Source organism: Octopus bimaculoides, chromosome 27 (assembly GCF_046866305.1).
Source record: "Octopus bimaculoides isolate indiv1 chromosome 27, ASM4686630v1, whole genome shotgun sequence".
NCBI classification, from domain to species: Eukaryota; Metazoa; Mollusca; class Cephalopoda; order Octopoda; family Octopodidae; genus Octopus; species Octopus bimaculoides.
The window spans coordinates 5,441,586-5,455,811 of NC_142954.1; the positions used below are offsets into that span (position 1 = coordinate 5,441,586).

At 34.6% G+C, this 14,226-nt stretch overlaps 1 protein-coding gene across 1 annotated transcript; it reads right to left on the bottom strand.

Moving 5' to 3' along the window:
- Positions 1–612: 612 nt before the first annotated feature.
- On the bottom strand, positions 613–10,457 carry LOC149130810 (uncharacterized). The gene is made up of 10 exons (XM_089343569.1): positions 10,131–10,457; positions 8,784–9,072; positions 7,602–8,162; positions 6,382–6,506; positions 5,488–5,722; positions 4,710–4,793; positions 2,929–3,050; positions 2,079–2,316; positions 1,063–1,146; positions 613–754 (listed from the first exon to the last, which is right to left on the bottom strand). The coding sequence occupies exons 1-10, from the start codon at positions 10,356–10,358 to the stop codon at positions 648–650; spliced, it is 2,073 nt and encodes a 690-aa protein (XP_089199695.1). The 5' UTR covers positions 10,359–10,457; the 3' UTR covers positions 613–647.
- Between the last annotated feature and the right edge of the window lie 3,769 nt (positions 10,458–14,226).

The following is a 14,226-nucleotide window of genomic DNA, read 5'->3' on the forward strand; positions in this document are numbered from 1 at the left end:
AATCCAAAATTACAGGTAAAAAACTCAATTAAAATCAATTTATAAAAAATTAAAATTAAATTGAGCCTTATAGATAAAGTATATATAAAATATATATAGTTTTAGAGAAAATAACCAATTTTCAAGAACTCATCGATGAAAATCCACTATCACATATAGAAAAATTGATAATTAAAAGCACAATAAATGAGTATAATATAAAGTAAAGTAAATATCATAAGATAAATATAATATTATATATATATATATATATATATATATATATTACATTGCGATTAGTTTTGTTATCGATGCCGGGTTTTACAATCCAGTAAATAATAATAATGGTATTTTTATATAAGCTTAAAGCTTAGGGTGATCACCGTGCAATGACTAAGGAAAATAGTCTAATAAAGGGGCATATAAGCCCTCGACAGACAAAAAGGAGGCTTTCCTACGCGGATAGGAAAGCCTACTTGTTTTCTGTCGAGGGCTTGTATTCCCCATTATTAGACTATTTTTCTTAATCATTGCAGGGTGACCGCTATAAGCTTGTATAAATCCCATTAATACACACACACACACATACACACAGAGTTTTGAACAGCAAAAATCGCACCAACTGCTCATTGGTTTTGGTAGCAGTTATACCTGCACACGATCCGTGATCATGCCAATCGCCAAGCAAGTAAGAGTCCTGCAGAAATCGATGCGGTTATGGAAAGTTGATTTGTGACTGCATCATCAGTTGTTGTCGGCATTAAGGTGGTAGGCGCTGAAAAATATATAGAAAAGGGAAAATACGTTTGTTATATATCTATATTTGTATGCATATGTGTGTACTTATATATATATGTTTAGAGAGAAGATTTTTTTCTCAAAGAGTTAAGATTCAGAAAAGAACCTATTTAGAAAGTTTCTAACAGAATGGATTCTGATAAAGAAACACAGGAGCCATGTAGTGGGTTTAAAGTGGCTAACTGAAGAGGTCTAACATTAATGGATTGTGTGTCGCAAGAACACAAACCAATGGTGAACCAGTTAGAAAGGAGTCTTGAAGGTTAAACACTTGTACATACTTACTTTCAGAGCATTTAGACTCGGATTCTGCAGGGGTACACGGTCTTTCATCTTGCTTTCGATGGCAAACCACTTCACGTGTGGAGTCTGTGCAAAAGAAAGAGAGAAAATTTGTAGAAAGACAGACAGATAGATAAATAGACAGATAGATACATACATACATACATACATACATACATATAGAGATAGATAGACAGACAGACAGACAGACAAGCAGACAGACAGACAGACAGACAAGCAGACAGACAGACAGACAAGCAGACAGACAGACAGACAGACAAGCAGACAGACAGACAGGTGAATAAGACTTTAAAAGGCAAGGTAACGGGTTAGGTCAGAATTAACGTGCGTATGTATATATATATATATATATATATATATATATGCATACATAAATACACACACACACACACACACACACACACACACACATACACGTAAATATCGAACGATGAAAATGAGTGCTCAACACCGCACTGATGGATATATATTATCTCTTTATTTGTGAATTAAGGCTTAATTTACAAATAATTGTTATTGTTGTTGTTGTTGTTGGCACTCCGTCGCTTACGATGTCGAGGGTTCCAGTTGATCCGATCAACGGAACAGCCTGCTCGTAAAATTAACGTGCAAGTGGCTGAACACTCCACAGACACGTGTACCCTTAACGTAGTTCTCGGGGATATTCAGCGTGACACACAGTGTGACAAGGCTGGCCCTTTGAATTACAGGCACAACAGAAACAGGAAGAAAGAGTGATAGAAAGTTGTGGTGAAAGAGTACAGCAGGGTTCGCCACCATCCCCTGCCGGAGCCTCGTGGAGCTTTTAGGTGTTTTCGCTCAATAAACACTCACAACGCCCGGTCTGGGAATCGAAACCGCGATCTTATGACCGCGACTCCGCTACCCTAACCACTGGGCCATTGCGCCTCCACACATACATAGATACGTACATTCAAACATACATACAGACAGACAGAGTGGCGGAACAGCTTCGGAATAGAAAAGCATTTGCTTACCTTTTGGCTCAATGATGACTGTGTAGTAGGGATGGTCACAAGCTGGAGAGTTTAGGCCATATTGTCTCTCGGAGAAGATAGTCAGAGTAAAATTATCAGTTTGTGATTCTCTCGCGTCAATTATTACTTTACCAGGATTCTTATCCGTTGCAGACGTTTTGTAGTCGTGGTCAGCTTCAATGGGATAACTGTTGTTAAAGGCACCATACACAGTGACTTCGGCACACTGGGTACTCACCTGGTCAGAACAGCAAAGATATAACATACATGATGAACTTCGGACACTGGTCAAAGATATCTTCCTACCAATATACTGTCTCGCCCTGTCAATATCCCTTCCATTACCCCCAAACTTTATACCCCTGTGCCACCCAGGGACTTTACTGAACTTTCCAATTCAAAAGAAATCCTTCTCCATTTCTGGGAATACCATTTCTTTAGCCCCACCAATTAAGGACCTATTTCCTACAATTCCAACAATTCAGACGTGATGTGGAGACAATCATTAACAATTCGTCTTCTCCAGCATCTAAAATCCTTCTCCCTCTTCAAGAGTTAGCATTATGACTTCCATAATAAGGTTCATCTGTATCTCGTCTCAACCCAAATTTACAGATCCGCCAGTTTCATCTCTTCTCATCACAAGTTATGGATCTCACGCTCACATTTTCATATTAACCCCTCAACTCGGATCCTTTATCAAATCATCGTTCATAAGTATCTGACAAGTTTTGGTGAGGCGACGAGGTTTGTTAGCGTTGATCCTCGCCCCTACCAGCACATGTGACTAATCACATGACAATATAAATAGTAAAGAAATATAGCAGAAGTTGAAGAAGGATCGTCTTACCCGAATCGTACTTCCTGAAGAATCTGTACTGTTGCTAATGTCCAAAACTTGTTCTTGTATTTGGCCATTCTTGAGAACACTGTTATTATACAATTGACTGACTTCACCAACAACAGGTGTCACTGCAATTGGAATCAAACGTTTATAAAAAAGTACAAAACATTAGTGTGTGTGTGTGTGTGTTGCGTGTGTGTGCGTGTGTGTGTTTGTGTATGTGTGTGTGTGTGTGTGTGTGTGTCCGTTGTGTGGATGTGTGTGCGCGCGTCCGCGTGTGCTTGTATATATATATATATATATATATATATATATAATTATTACAAATTAAAAGGGTAAAGGATTATCAATTTATTAATTAATAAATCAATTAACAATTAATAATTTTTACCAAGCCCATCGGTATGAAAGCACCATTATTGGTGGAGAACTTATTTAAAACCTTTTAAATATATAAATATATATATATATATATATATATATATATATATATATATATATATATATATATATATATATATATATATATATATATATATATATATATATATATATATATATGATAAAAGATAGACAAGCTGTCGCAAATTGCATTGCATTATTCATATAGAAGATGTACAGAAATAAGCACTCTTTGTATTATTCACTTTTTAACGTATTCTTAACCATCGTATATCAGGTCGTCCCATTATACCCCGATTTTAAATAAGGAAAACAAGTGATCAAATCTTACGTTTTAATGAGACGTAGTCGGCAATATAATTTCCATGATTATCAATGACATCTTTCCATCTCCTTGTAAGCATTTTAAACACATTATTGGAAAACTCGATTACGAAGAGAAGAACTCTGAAAGGTCAGTTTCGACTTCCTCGGTTACTTCAAGAGTTAATCCATCCAAATGATTCTGTAAATGACAGAACAAATGGTAATTTGAAGGAGCAAGGTCTAGGGAATAAGGCGGATGAGCAATTTTCTCCCAGCCAAGTTCCTCAATTATCTGTGACGTGATCTTTGCAGAGTGGGGTCTTGCATTGTCCTAATGAAACACCACTCCTTTTCAATTTACTGAAGCATGTCTTTTTTCCTTCAAAACAGCATTCAAACACTCTAATTGCTGACAATAGATTTGAGTATTGATTGTTGCATTAATTTATAGCAACTCAAAGTGGGTGATTCTTTTGCATCGCCTTGAAAATTTCACTTGCACATTTTCAACCCCAATCACATATTTTTGGCCACCTTTTGCCGAACCGCTGTTTTACTTAGTTCATAAACAAAATAATATTGGATGTCAAGTAGTTGAGGACACACACACGCGTACCTCGCTCAGTTGATTTGGTTTTCCTTGTACAACACACCTACCAGCAAGCAGGGCAAATACGAAATGGAAGGTACTACAGGAAGGGAAACCATATCAATATATGGTGTTTATCTAAAACAAAAGAAATGCTTAGCGTCTGCATTAATAATACTTAAGGTTCAAGAGTGTTGTGAGTTAAACTGTGCATTTGAGGAGGTCTAATATACAAGCGTTATATCAGTTCTTCATAATAACTTTACAATCAAGAAACCCCTTTTATTTCAACGAATTCTTTCATGATCTTCACGTCTTTTCGACAAATTTTGATCTTAGCTCTTGGTTCTGCCCCCAAGTACTATCTCCACGCACAGAGAAAGGTCTGCTGACATAGGTTGTGAACTTGTGAAGCTCTGGATTACGTGTACCCGTAACAATACCGATGGAGAAGGTGATGTTTAGGGGCTAAAAACATGTAAGTACTTACTGTCGTAACATGCAGAGTCGAGTTGCTTTGCAGTACATGGGCTATGGACATGATTTACGATGCAAGCCGCTTCAAGTCTGGGTGCTGTGAGAGAGAAAGACAAATGTTAGAACAGGAAGAGACAGACCTTTTATTGGTAGTAAAAACATCTCATGATGGATATAATCAGATATATATATATAAATGTCAAGGAAGAAATGAAGAACAGTGTCACCTGTGGACCAGTTGTATGGTTGGACGAGTTGGTAAGTCATGGATGGAAGGGAGTGAGGGGCAAAACCAAACAAGGGGAATGCCGGAAACGACAGACAGAAACAGTTCCGTTGGGCTCTCTGAGGGGACGCCAAAGATCCAAGAAATGAGAGATGGCTGGAATCCGTAGGCAAGATTTGTATGACAGGCATAATCAAACGCTTTGCTCTCACCGAATTTCTCCAAAGCATCAGCGCACTGAAGAGTGATAAGGAAAAGAGGGTCCCCAGTGAATCTGATTTACAGCTCCGTTACGGTGGTCATTAAGGAGAGAGGGAGAGGGAGAGGGAGAGAGAGAGAGAGAGAGAGAGAGAGAGAGAGAGAGAGATTCAGGTCCTCCTTAATAATTGTTTCCATTACCTTAAAGATATAAAAAATTAGTGTAATAGGGTGATCGGTGCCCGGATAACAGAGGAGAATGCGACACACCGTCCTATGTTGCCGTCAATTCTGGAACCCTCATTACTCTTACATTGAATATGTAAAATATATAAAACAATGTTTGAAAGAAAACGAAGTAGCTTACCCGTTGGGTTGAAGCTGATGTCATAGGAAGGATTGTCACAGGCTGTGGAATTAAGATCGAATCGTTTTTGGGAAAAGACAGTCAGGACAAGCTTTTCAAGTTCTGATTTTGGCAAAAGAAATAATTTGCCCGGCTGATGGTCAGTTGCCAAAGTCTTGTAGTCGTAGTCGGCTTCATTGGGATAACTGTTGCTAAATGAAGCGTACACAATGACCACACCACACTGGACATTTACCTGCAGAAAACAACAACAGATATAACATATAAAATGACCACACCAAACCGCACATTCACATGAAGAAAACAACAACAGATATAACATATAGAATGACCACACCAAACCGCACATTCACCTGCAGAAAACAACAGATATAACATACATAGTCACCACACCAAACTAGATACTCACATGGGGAAAAACAAAAAGGGTATGATATATATAGTATCCTTAATTTGATTGATTCATTTAGAAAAGGAGTCCAAACTTTTTCCCATAAACCCACTGTCTCTTCCTGTTGCCGCTTCTACCGTTACTACAACATCGTCTTCTCAGAACTAGTTATCTGCATACCAGCCCCTTCAAAGCAAGCTTGACACACCCATCTCTGCCCTCCTAATCACATATTCTATGTCTAAACCCCGCTTTTCCTGTACTAACCACTATACTCAATCCTTTCTCCCCACCCAATGTCGACCCAATCTCCAGAATTCCCTCCGTTGCCCACATTTATCTTGCAGCCATAAATGTCCCAACTAAACATCAATAAAAAGAATGTGACCGTCCAGTCCTTGAAGGACTGAGATGTTTATGGGCACTGTCCCTTCTTTCCCAATCATCCTTAAAAATAGAAAAATACAATTCTGTTGATATAGTTCTTAGAATATTCGTCTTACCAGAACTGTTGTACCCAAGGTGGACTTTGTCGTGTTGGCGACCTGCAAGACTTGTTGTTTTGTCTCGTTAGTTTTTGGAATGGTGTTATTGACTAACTGAGTGTCTTCAGGAACTTCGGTGGGAGCTGGAAACAGACAGTGACGTTTAGGAAGGCACAACATAGCAGTCAAATATAATGTAACATGCATACATAGTATACATTCATGTGTATACATCCATTCTTAACGATGAATGATTTCTTATTTTCATATATATGTATATATATACATACATATATATGTATATATGTATATATCTACACACACACACACACACACACACACACACACACACACACACACACACACACACATATATATATATATATATATATATATATATATATATATATATGGGAGAATATACAAATAATAACAACAGACGAGGACAGGTGGTGTAAATAACAAAAGTATATATTAGTATGACGCTCGGGAATACGGAAAGTCTTTGACGTTTCGAGCTACGCTCTTCAACAGAAAGAATACGGAGACAATATATATATGTAGATATATACATATATATGTATGTATATATATATATATATGAAAATAAGAAATCATTCATCGTTAAGAATGGATGTATACACATGAATGTATATATATATATATATATATATATATATATATATATACATAGATACACACACACTCGCGCGCAAATATATATACGTATACATATCTGTATATGAATACGGATGTATGGAAATATAAAGGAATGAGCTATACCTTCATACGCCAATCCACTTAGATAATTATACATACATCTGTATGAACGTATTGTACATACAGCTAGCCATACATAGCGACAGTTATATAACTATACTCACGTACAAGGACATGCACAATGTCCTGGATATATATACTCACATATACATACATTTTACACATCAAACTATTCGGTGTGTTCCGAAAAATTAACGTATGGTACTTATAGTTAGTAGTTATATCAGTGTACGTAAGCGGGAAGAAATAAATTTAAGTTCGCTGACTGCAGACAGTCACAGTAATTAATTAATTAATTAACTGCCCTTATTATATCGTGGAAATTTGTAATAAAGTCCATGGTTACATCTTATTAAACTTTCGGTGCAGCAGCATCCATTGATCTGCAACAACATCATTAACAATAGAAACAAAAACAACAATAATTTTCAACAACAGTTGTTAGATATCAGACTTACCTCTACAGGATTTAGATTTAATTTCCCTCACGATAAAATCAATCTCATTATAATCTTTCAAGTTGATGAAATGTGTACAACTGGGTTCACTTGCTGCCGCAGTTAACTCAGACACTCTTGGATTGACAACTCCAATTGTAAATATAGTGACGCCATCCTTTTTCAGTTTTTGAGCTGCCGCTACTGTTTTATTTTCACTATTTGATTTTCCATCAGTCACCAAAACTAAAACTTTTGCAGCAGCAGATTTTCTTGTTGTATTTGTAAAGACACTGGTACGTGCTTTGTCAAGAGCAGTGTCCGTAGCAGTACCACCACCATTGTAAGATATAGCGTTAATAGCATTTTTTACTGCAGTTTTCGTACTGTGAGTGTCTAAGTCAAACATTACGATAGGACTGCTTGAAAATCTAACCACTGCTACACGTGTCTCATCTTGGCTAATGTCTAGACTATCCACAATATTAACCAAGAATGTTTTTGTCTTCACAAAGTTGGTTGATCCAACGCTTCCTGACGAGTCAATAACGAAAACAAGGTCGATCTGGGCACTGGCGCACTCTGAAAAGATATTTAAAACAGACACATGCTTATAAGTCAGTTAATATTAAATTCTTGTCAAGTTGATGTATTTGCTAAATGTTTATCATAACACACCGTAAGAGAGGTGTGGTGACAGCTTTAGAATTCCACTCAGTTGTGCATGAATCTCAATTATATATATATATATATATATATATATATATATATATATATATATATATATATATATATATATATATATATATATATATATATGCATGTATGTACATACGTTTGTATGTATGTATGAATGTATGTATGTATGCATGTACGTATGCATGTATGTATGTATGTATGTATATATGTATATAAGGGAGTGCGAATGCGTATATATATATATATATATATATATATATATATATATATATATATATATATATATATATATATATATATATATATATATACGGTGGGGGCTTAACACAGTTTCCGATTGGCTAATTTCACTTCCAGAATCGACTCAAAGCTATTATCAAAGATATTCACTCAACCAAAGTATCACACACCCTGATCAAATCGCACCTCAATGCATGGTCCTTCTCTCTGGCTTCTCACATGACGACTATCTCACATGCAATTCTAAACAATGTCTCTACTTACCATTCTTCTGTTCTACTTTATTCGCAGAATCTACGAAGTCATTCTCCAAGCCAGCTGGGTTGATATGCTGGATCCAGTAACCTGCTTGCAGTTGTTTGCTGAGAGGGATTGGTGAGTTTAAGTTTAAGATAAACAAGCTCATTACCAATCCAGAATATAGGGGTTTCTGTAGGTCGGACATTGTTAGAGTCGATACATCAACATTCAACTCAGTTTGGATTGTACTGCAATTTGCTTTCAGTGTACCATTGCAAGCGTTTTGGACCGTTGTCAATTGAGTGCTGTTTACCTAGAGAAATAAAAAAAAAAACAAGATTGGCTAGAAATATCGATCAAATATTATTCAATTATCCTCTACCATAAAAAGGAAAGTTATGTCTTATATTGCGGCCAAAAACAAAGATTTAAACCCTAGCGCGTTCTGAGTTAGTTAAGTTTGCAAAGAGTCGTTAGTTAGTGTGATCGATCTACGTCAGTTCTTGCAGCGCCTATTCAATTGGTCTTTCTACATTTAGGATCTTCCTGGAATGTTTGGCACCAGGTTTCTTGGAGCGGCTGCGTTTCTTCCGATTTCCTTTCTCCAGTGCCACCGTCATTAGAATTAATCTACCGCGCAAGCGCAGCTCCTCGACAGCAGTAAAAATGCCAGCGTTTAAAATTCGAAAATGATCCAAAGAATTTACAATACTTAATCATATCGAAGGGAAATGGAATTATTAGAAATTTACACGCTAGGTCACTGGAAATGGAAATTTCTGATATTTCCATTTCTCTTCGATATGATTAAGTATATATATATATATATATATATATATATATATATATATATATACAAATGATATATGAGCATATGCATATATACATACATATATGTACATACCTACATCTACATGTATATATAGATGCATATCCGGGTACAGGACATCAAAAAACGTGGACAAAAAAGGGACGGGAACATAAGCAAAGCACAAAAAACGGACTTTTTTTACGGACAACAGAATGAACACATAGGAAAACAAACAAGCCACTTATAGAACTTTTCCTTCCTCAGCTGCCTCTATTCTAAACTAGGCGTTTCGAATTCACAGATTTCCATCGTTTTGTACAACAGCTTCCAAGGTACATAAAGGAATTAACAACCTGAAGTAACTTACCCTTAACAAAAATTTTAGTGGGGTTACAAACAGCACCACACGCAGGTTGATGCATTACAACTGTATACACACACACACATATGTTTGTACGTATATATGATGTATGTATGTATGTATGTATGTATGTATGTATGTATGTATGTATGGTGTGATTGTGTTTTCGTTAGTGTATATGAGCAAATCTTGTACTTACCCTCCATATTCCACCAGTTATTGCTGGGATAGACTTCATCTGGGTCTCTGCTAATCGTCTCAGGAAATAATAGTCTTGTGCCAGAATACATTTCGTTCTGATTTTTCTTATGGTTGCATCGATTACAGCATTGCTAGTCTCACCAGGTTTCAGGGTCAAATCTTCGGCATAGACGTGTCTGGCAATGCCAAGACAAATGCCCACTAACAGAAGATATTTGATGGACATTGTTGGAAAGATTTTTGTTTCTTCTTAAACGATAAATGTCAGACAGCAGTTCGAGATCCAAAACTAATCGTTTGACAATACTCCCCGAGTCTCACAGCTTTATATAAAGAAGACTTTTCTCAAAAATAGAAAGTAACAAGATATACAATAGGAATTACTCATGCGGCAGCATACAATATACAATTGTATACAATACTACATTTTACACATCTGCAATTCACCAAATATGCACGTACAGATACACACACCCCACACACTCACACACAAACACGCTGTGTCGATGTGATAACGGTGGTGGATGGTGGTGGGTGACGGTGGGTGACGGTGTTAGGGTGCCGCCCTGGTTGCACCAGGCTAAACTGGCAATATGACCATCCCCAAGTACAACAATATATATATATATATATATATATATATATATATATATATATCATAAATATAAGGGATTAGCAATTGAGTTGCTCCAACATACTAGCCGATGAATTCGTAAGTGCCTTTCTTATCGTTGATTTTTGGTGCCGCATGGCCAAGGATTACCGTGAATTTTTTTAGAGACACTTTCAAATTTATCAGAATATTTGGGCTGAAGATTGGAATAGTGAAGTTTTCGTTCGCTTAACCATGAAACGATTCGTACCCAATTAACTAAAGGCTTGTTTTGTTTGTGCTTTTCCCTCCGGTTTTTTGTTCTATGTGTGCCATAAATATCGCCATCCGTTTTAGAGAAAAATTTGTAGTTTAGAATCAGTAGTTCTTTGACTGCTGTTTCTGAATTTTCAGTATGTTGGAGAAGCAACTCAATTGCTAATCCCTTATATTTATGATGATAAATGGTCTTACCGATAAAGGTTTATTTCATACTGAACTACTTGGCAAAATTGTTAATTGTTAATTCTATTATTAATTGACGATTCCCTGCCCTCATTTCTTGTATATATATATATATATATTTATATATATATATATATATATATATATATATATATATATATATATATATGTATGTATATGTATATATGTATGTATGTATGTATAAATGTATATCTATATATGTAGGTGTGTATATATATGTGTGTGTATGTATATATATATATGTATGTGTGTATATATATATATATATATGTATATATGTATATATATATATATACGTGTGTGTATATATATGTATGTATGTATATATATATATATATATATATATATATATATATATATATATATATATATAAAACATAAATAATATATAAATATATATGTACATACCTACATCTATATGTATACATACATGCGTTTATTTCTTGGCTGCTTAGTGTGTAAAGTACAATACAGATTATAAAGAAAAAGAAGAATTTGAACATTCAAACCTCGTGTTTATTTCCAGTTATGTTCAAATTCTTCATTCTCTACATTTTATTATCTATCTATATGTATATCAAATTAAGCAACACGAATTTTAAAGGTGGTTGCAGTACGCACGTTTCATGCTACTCCATTTATTTAAGTAATGCGAGCATTACATTAAATGCAATATGTAGAGCAATCTTCAGCTGCACGAAAAAATGCAGAAAATTACAGTAGAATAGACATATTATAATTGTAGCAACATTTCAAATCCAAGTGGGAAGAAGAATACATAAAAATCCATCTTGACATAGCCAAGGCTATCAGGCTTTGATCACCTCGCTTTTGGAATGGTTTTTGTATAATACCATACTATATTCTGGTACCTAAACATAAGTACCATATTCAATTTTGAATCTAAATCTAAACCTTTTATCTGTATGTATATATATATATATATATATGTACAGGGGCAAACAATTTGCGAGAAAAAATATACTCGGAAATTAAATTAAAATTTATGTTAATTTATTTGCTTTGCCAGTACAGAAACTGGTCCACGTGAGTCATTGTCTTTCAGTGTACGTTGAGAGATTTTATTAACCTAATCTGGTTTCGTTTGATTTCTGTAGTTATCATCAACGTATTTTTTTTGGGGGGGGGGGGGGCGGGGAGATGATTTAAATAAGAGGTTTGATTGTTATTTCCAGCAAGCAGATATACTTAGTATGTCCTTTGATGAATTTTAGTTTTAATCTTTCAGCTATATATATATGTGTGTAGATTGATATAAATATATGTGTAAGCGCATATAGACATATGCACCCGTGTGTGTGCTTGTACGTACTCTCTCTCTCTCTCTCTCTCTCTCTCTCTCTCTCTCTCTCTCTCTCTCTCTCTCTCTCTATGTATGTATGTATATGTGTGTGTGCTCATGTTACAGGGTATAGATATGTATGAAAACTGCATGTATATGTAAATATGTACGCGCATGCGCGCGTATATGTATGTATGTATATATATATATATATATATATATATATATATATATATATATATATATATATATATATGTATATAATATATATACATAGATATGTGTGTGCGTGTATACATATGCATATATATTGTATTTATATATTTGATGTATACAATGTATCAGAATATGTCTATATATATATATATATATATATATATATATATATATATATATATATATATAACAATATATTATAAATTAACTACCAACAAAAATAATTGGTAAGCTAACTTAAAAAATCATCACCAAAATAGCAGAAAAAAACGACAGTGAAGATATGCAGACTCTTCAAGAATCGATCCTTTTGGTTATAGTAATTGCTAAAACTTTAAAAAGTTTGTTCGTTTTTTGTAATTGTGAAATTTTTTCGCCATGAACGGTTTGTGTTTTTAAACGGAATGTATTTTTTCTGATGTTATATCTGTTCCTGAATGATGTGTAAAGAAACCTTGATTTAAGCATCTTAATGAATTCTTTATACTGAAATATATATTGAAGAAGATAAATATGTTCTTTTGAATTTATACGTTTTTGCGTCGTAATTCCTTTATTATTATTAACATATATATATATATATATATATATATATATATATATATATATATATATATATATATATATATATATATATATATATATATATATATATATATATATATATATATATGTATATCTATATATGTATATCTATATATATATGTACATATATATATATATATATATGTATATGTGTGTGTGTGTGTGTGTGTGGTGTGTGCATTTGTTTGTGTGTGCGTGTGTTTGCATGCGTGTGTGAATGTGTGCGGAACATTAGTTATACGGGTGTACAAAAGGACTTACGAAACTAATGTACAAGTATGAATTACAGGCTACTTGTGACCTCGCCTTATCTAATCGCTCCACTGCACGACATAATGCAACAAAAACCATCGACAGCAAATGCCTGTGCTGCATATACACATATACAAGCACACGAATACATACACGAACACACGCACACATAAGAATGAGAATAGAGAAAATTACGTCTTCAGTTGGTGGCCACCCCATACAACACCGACAACAGTTTCCTTTGTGCGAATGAATATCAATACAAGAAAAGGTTTAAAATGATAGTGAAAGTAAAACACGTTAACAATGTTATAAATACACGTTAAGAATGTTATAAAGGCAATCGAAAATGGGTAAAATTCAAAGTGAACAAAGAAAATGTTTCTAATAGACGAACGCATGCAAAAACGAACGTTAAGAAGAAATATAATATTCGAAGAAAAACCAGTTTAGTATTCAAGTTTTATTGTCGTCAGTAGATTGGGATCTTTTTTAAAACGGGGGCCACATTTTTCATTAACGAAACACTTTGAAACTTGGAACACTGGTAGAATGTGTCATATAAAACATCTTTTTCTCTTAGTCTTCTTTAAGAAAAAAGAAATCCATAAGTTATTCCATGTTAAAGTTGTCGTATTTCTGTAATTTCAACCAATCACT

What these genes read in the sequence shown, in the direction of transcription:
- LOC149130810 (XM_089343569.1), bottom strand. Translation starts at nt 10,358, where the DNA reads ATGTCCATCAAATATCTTCTGTTAGTGGGCATTTGTCTTGGCATTGCC. An exon ending in TAAAGTAGAACAGAAGAATG is followed by an intron (nt 8,163 to 8,783) that starts GTAAGTAGAGAC and finishes ATATCTTTTCAG; the next exon opens with AGTGCGCCAGTGCCCAGATC. An exon ending in CGAGTCTAAATGCTCTGAAA is followed by an intron (nt 755 to 1,062) that starts GTAAGTATGTAC and finishes TATATTTTTCAG; the next exon opens with CGCCTACCACCTTAATGCCG.